The sequence below is a fragment of the Erythrolamprus reginae genome, chromosome 11 (assembly GCF_031021105.1).
Source record: "Erythrolamprus reginae isolate rEryReg1 chromosome 11, rEryReg1.hap1, whole genome shotgun sequence".
Lineage (NCBI taxonomy): Eukaryota > Metazoa > Chordata > Lepidosauria > Squamata > Dipsadidae > Erythrolamprus > Erythrolamprus reginae.
The window spans coordinates 28788635-28794634 of record NC_091960.1 but is presented as its reverse complement, the minus strand read 5'-3'; the positions used below and the strand labels follow the sequence as shown (position 1 = coordinate 28794634).

Below are 6000 nucleotides of genomic sequence, written 5' to 3'. Positions count from 1 at the left end.
GGGTATCAAACTACCTGGCCGCAGCCCAGAGACATCACACGTAGGCCACACCCACTCCAGCTCTGCAAAAAGGGGGAAATGTTGTGAAATGCGAGTTTGACATCTGTCCTTCAATGGGAGATACGAACCAATTTGATTAAGGGAGCCTTGTTTACTTCTATTTCATGGAAACATCAACTGTTAAATGGATTTTTTAAAATTTAAAGCTATTTTAAAATTTTAAAACAAATGTTTAAACTTTGTTTTCTTTTTAAAAAAAAAACCCAGATAGGCCAATAGCTAGCACTCCCTCCTTCTCTCACACACACACACCTAACCGCCACATGAGAAACCATTTCAAAAAATCTTGCAAAAGTACAGTGATACCTTGTCTTACAAACTCAATTGGTTCCGGGATGAGGTTCTTAAGGTGAAAAGTTTGTAAGACGAAGCAATGTTTCCCATAGGAATCAATGGAAAAGCGATTAATGCACGCAAGCCCAAAACTCACCCCTTTTGCCAGCCGAAGCGCCCGTTTTTGCGCTGCTGGGATTTCCCTAAGGCTCCCCTCCATGGGAAACCCCACCTCCGGACTTCTGTGTTTTTGCGATGCTGCGATTTCACTGAGGCTCCCCTCGCTGGGAAACCCCACCTCCGGACATCCGTTGCCAGCGAAGTGCCCATTTTTGCGTTGCTGGGATTCCCCTACAACATCACAAAAACACAGAAGTCCGGAGGTGGGATTTCCCATGGAGGGGAGCCTCGGGGGAATCCCAGCAGCGCAAAAACGGGTGCTTCGGTGGCAACGGAAGTCCGGAGGCGGGGCATCCCAGCGGTGGCGGTGGGTTTGTAAGGTGAAAATAGTTTATAAGAAGAGGCAAAAAAATCTTAAACCCCAGGTTTGTATCTCGAAAAGTTTGTATGATGAGGCGTTTGTAAGACGAGGTATCACTGTATTAAAAAGGTTTTTAAAAAAGGGGGGGGAGAAACAACAGGAAAGATTAAATCTTTATTTGCCTTTGGAGACAGAACTAAAGACGTTCTGGTTTTCCAACAAGTACAAAAAGGGAATCGGAGACTGCAAAGGAAGAAGAGGCTGCGCACTCAGGCCACGGATTTCAGGAGCGGGACATTGGTCACTTCGTGGATACCATCTTTATCGATAAACCGGGCGTTGAAAGAAGGCAAGTTCAAGATGAAGCGTTTCTGGATCTGCGAGAGGGGGAGAGAAACCCATTTAGAAACATAGAAACAACATAGAAGATTGACGGCAGAAAAAGACCTCATGGTCCATCTGGTCTGCCCTTATACTATTTCCTGTATTTTATCTTACAATTGATATATGTTTATCCCAGGCATGTTTAAATTCAGTTACTGTGGATTTACCAACCACGTCTGCTGGAAGTTTGCATTTGCAGGTTAAGGTCTGTATTATTTTTCAGGAGCCTCTTTCAGCTTCTTTCTCCCACTGATGCCCTAACCCAGTGTTTTTCAACCAGTGTGCCGCGAGACATGGTCAGGTGTGCCACGAAACTCAGAGAGAGAAAGAAAACGAGAGAGAGAGAAAGAAAACAAGACAGAAAGAAAGAGAAAGAAAGAGAGAGAGAGAGAAAGAGAACAAGAGAGAAAGAAAGCAAGAGAGCAATAGAGAGAAAGAAAGTAAGAGAGAGAGAGAAAGAGAGGGAGGGAAGGTGGGAGAAAGAAAGACATAGAGGGAGGTAGGGAGAGAGAGAGAGAGCAAAAAAGAGGAAAGAAGGAAGAGAGAAAGAAAGAGGGATGGAGAGAGAGAGAAAAAAAGGAAGGGAGAGAAAGAGGGAGAAAGAGAGAAATAGAGCAAAAGGGAGGAAGAGAGTGAGAGAATTTTTTTGTCCAAACTTTTTTTAGCCCCACCCCCTCAATGTGCCCCATGGTTTTGTAAATGTAAAAAATGTGCCGCAGCTCAAAAAAGGTTGAAAATCACTGCCCTAACCACCCCAGTAACCCACCCACACCGCAATAAACCCATTTTTAAAAATTGTCCTCCATCTGTGCTTGGCAAACATGGAGAGGAGGAAGAACAAGATGTTTCTCACCACCATTTCCATCCAAGGCAGGGAATTCTGGGAGTTGTTGTCCTAAGGCAGGGGTAGGCAAAGTTGGCTCTTCTATGACATGTGGACTTCAACTCCCAGAATTGTCATAGAAAGAGCCAACTTCGCCTACCCCTGTGAATCTGGAACGAGCTCGGTCAAGGAAAGTTGCTTTTCTTTTAAAAGGACTCACAGGGGAGTGCAATGAAGGTGAGAGTCAAAGAGCGGTCACCAACAGGTGGTCTGTAGACCACTGGTGACCCACGAGAAAATTTTGGTGGTCCGCAGAAAAATTATTTGCATTTTTTTATATTGCACTAAATCAGGGGTCCTCAAACTATGGTTCCTGGGACAGATACGTGCAGTGAAGGCTTGTGTTGCTGCAGAGAATCTCTCCCTTCGGGGTCTTTTTGTGTGAGTCGGAGGGGGACAGAAATTCCGACAGGGTCTGCTTCAGCCTCCTGATGTGGGGCTTTGGGCGAAGGCTGGAGGGAAGAGCCAGAGGGCTTCGTTACAGTGGGACTGGCTCATGGCCTGGAACGAGCTGACCATCTCAGCCTGCTGAGCCTCCAGGCGCCGGTACCTGGCCTTGCACTCCTGCAGGTCTTCCCTCTGCCTGGAAAGCCTATTCTCCTAGTCCTCAGTGAGGTGCTTCTGCTGAGCCTCCTTCTCAGTCAGATCCAATTTGAACTGAGCTGCTCTGCCAGCCCTTTCTCGTGATGGCTGCTTAGCTCGAATAATTCTTCCTGTTGTGGCCCTAAGGTCCCCAGGCGGACAGAGGAGTGGCTGGGAGGGGTGAGTAGAGGTCGTCAAGGCACCCAACGTGAGTGACATCAAGTTGGTCAATCTCACCCAATCACATGATCACACAGCTACGGCCATCCAGCCAGTCATTAGGCAGATCATATTAGTGGTCTGCGGGATTTAAGATTATGAATTTAGGAGTCCTTGAGGTCCAAAAGGTTGGGGAACATTGCTTTACACTAGAGGTCTTCAAACATGGCAACTTTAAGAGTTGTGGACTTCAACTCCCAGAATTTTTTAAGAAAAGGTCTCATTTTATATTTCACCGACAGTGTATCTGTATGGTCCACATTTAAACATCTGTGAAATTAAAGTCAGCTTGAACCTATCAAGGGGAATGAATCCAGAAAAGAGTCCAGGTTCCATCTCCTCACATATTAAGAAGCTCACTTGGAAAATTCCATTTAAGCAGCATTGATCATCACCTAAAGGGCATAAAGCAAACCCAGCCTCCTCTTATAAATGTTGGAGAAGTGATGGTACTCAACACAGATAATTTAATTCCATGTGCATCTTTCATGCCCGGTGGTAAAAATGTAGTCCTGCAAATTATATTAAACGGTGGAGTACTATGTATTGTCCTCTCTGCAATGCTGATTGATAAGAAAACAAGGGACTTGCATGTTTTCAGATGGAGGAATGATGCACAATTTGAAACTGAACAAGGTGCCTTCACTTCTAGATTTGGTGGTGTGTAGGACCGTGTTTCTCATCCTGGGCAACTTTCGGATCTGTGGGTTTCGACTCCCCTGGCTGGCTGAAGAATTCTGGGAGTTGAAGTCTGGACATTTGAAAGTTGTCAAAGTTGAGAAGCACTGACACAGACGGTATAACTGCAGGAGAAACTTACTTATATACTGAAGTGGATCAAAGGAATCAGAAGAGAAAAGGGCCATTTTAACATGGCAAACTTCTTTCACGTGGAAGTAAAGAATTGGTACATCAACCACCAGATTCATCAGCGTAAGCTATGAGAAAATACTTTTTTGAACAAAATACGTAAGAAAAAAAAAAAGAATGACAGCAGCTACTTGGCCAGTTTGATACTTGAGAAGGCAGCTGGGGTTTTCCTAGCCCTGATGGCATTTTAAGAGGCTCTCGATAGGAACCAGAACATTTCACCTTCAGCCAAGAGAATTCTGATTCTTAGTAACATCTTCGGGACCGCCTCCTGCCGCACGAATCCCAGCGACCGGTTAGGTCCCACAGAGTTGGCCTTCTCCGGGTCCCGTCAACCAAACAATGCCGTCTGGCAGGACCCAGGGGAAGAGCCTTCTCTGTGGGGGGCCCGACCCTCTGGAACCAGCTCCCCCCTGAGATTAGGATTGCCCCCACCCTCCCTGCCTTTCGTAAACTCCTTAAGACCCACCTCTGCCGTCAGGCATGGGGGAACTAAACATCTCCCCCTTGCCCATGTTGTTTTGCCATTGATTGATTGACTGTGTGTCTGTTTTTATATACATTGGGATTGTTTTATGAATTTATTCATTTTAAACTGTAATTAGATTGGTGGGCATTGGATTTGTTATTATGTGCTGTTTTTATTATTGTTGTGAGCCGCCCCGAGTTTGCGGAGAGGGGCGGCAGATAAATCCAATAAATCTAATCTAATCTAATCTAACATAACATAGCAATAGGCAGCATAAAAAGGTAAACAAATAAAGGTAAATAAATAAATAGTTTCTCATCCCATCTTTTCTGGAGCTAGTATTAAAAAGATTTGTATTTAGCTAGACCAGGACCGTCTCACAAACAAACTTCCCCCCAATCTTGCTGAACATAAGACGAAAAACTCGGAAAACTCTTGGCCAGAAGAGGTCGAGGGGCAGGCAATTAGCACGAAACATAGCAAGATATGTGTTTCTTTTTCCTCTTTTTAAATATGGGAGACATAAAGAAAATGAAGACAGGAAGAAAACATGTTTCTTCTCTGATAGCCAATTCCACATCTGGCTGCCTTATAGATTCATAGAAACATAGAAGACTGACGGCAGAAAAAGACCCCATGGTCCATCTAGTCTGCCCTTTTACTATTTCCTGTATTTTATCTTACAATGGATATATGTTTATCCCAGGCATGTTTAAATTCGGTTACTGTGGATTTACCAACCACGTCTGCTGGAAGTTTGTTCCAAGGATCTACTACTCTTTCAGTAAAATAATACTTTCTCATGTTGCCTTTGATCTTTCCCCCAACTAACTTCAGATTGCGTCCCCTTGTTCTTGTGTTCACTTTCCTGTTAAAAACACTTCCCTCCTGAACCCTATTTAACCCTTTAACATATTTAAATGTTTCAATCATGTCCCCCCTTTTCCTTCTGTCCTCCAGACTATACAGATTGAGTTCCTGAAGTCTTTCCTGATACGTTTTATACTTCAGACCTTCCACCATTCTTGTAGCCCGTCTTTGGACCCGTTCAATTTTGTCAATATCTTTTTGTAGGTGAGGTCTCCAGAACTGAACACAGTACTCCAAATGTGGTCTCACCAGCGCTCTATATAAGGGGATCACAATCTCCCTCTTCCTGCTTGTTATACCTCTAGCTATGCAGCCAAGCATCCTACTTGCCTTTCCTACCGCCCGACCACACTGCTCACCCATTTTGAGACTGTCAGAAATCACTACCCCTAAATCCTTCCTCCTACTAGCAAGAATATTTTTTCTGCAAGACTTCAGCAGCAGCAGTAAAGAAGGCAAAAGCCCTGGCTAAACAAAGGGAGGCAAATGCTGCCTTGGTTTCCTGGGCTGAGGGGGTCACTCACCTCCTCCAGACATTTCTTGAGAACTTCTATCGCTTCTTCACGGGTGATACCTGAAGGAAGAAAGGAGACCCCGCCAGACAGCTTTAATTAGTGGCGAGTCCAGGAGCCCCCCTCGCCCCCCTCCAAAAAAATCCCTCTTTCGTGGAGTTCGAACAGCCTTTCAGTGGTGCACAAAGGAACTGAAGTCCCGTTCCCAGCTCGCAGAAAACTCATTCCACATGTAAGGACGATCACCTGTGCCCCAGCTCTGTGGCCCAACGAGCCGTCCCCAATCGATTTGTTCTGCATTAATGGGAAACCCGGCAGAGTTCTGCCTCCCACGGCCAGGGGCTCGGAGAGACCGGGCACCGCAGCCTTCTTGAGCTTATTACGGCTTTAAATTAGC

The 6000-nt window shown here is 45.2% G+C and overlaps 1 protein-coding gene across 1 annotated transcript in view; it reads right to left on the bottom strand.

Moving 5' to 3' along the window:
* Positions 1-975: 975 nt before the first annotated feature.
* The window catches only part of PSMB2 (proteasome 20S subunit beta 2), a 41225-nt gene continuing 36200 nt past the window's right edge, over positions 976-6000 (bottom strand). The window contains exons 5-6 of the mRNA XM_070764832.1: positions 5616-5665; positions 976-1191 (exon numbers count right to left, since the gene is read on the bottom strand). Coding sequence (XP_070620933.1) covers positions 1084-1191; positions 5616-5665 — 158 coding nt within the window. The 3' untranslated portion in view covers positions 976-1083. The remainder of the gene's footprint in view (positions 1192-5615; positions 5666-6000) is intronic.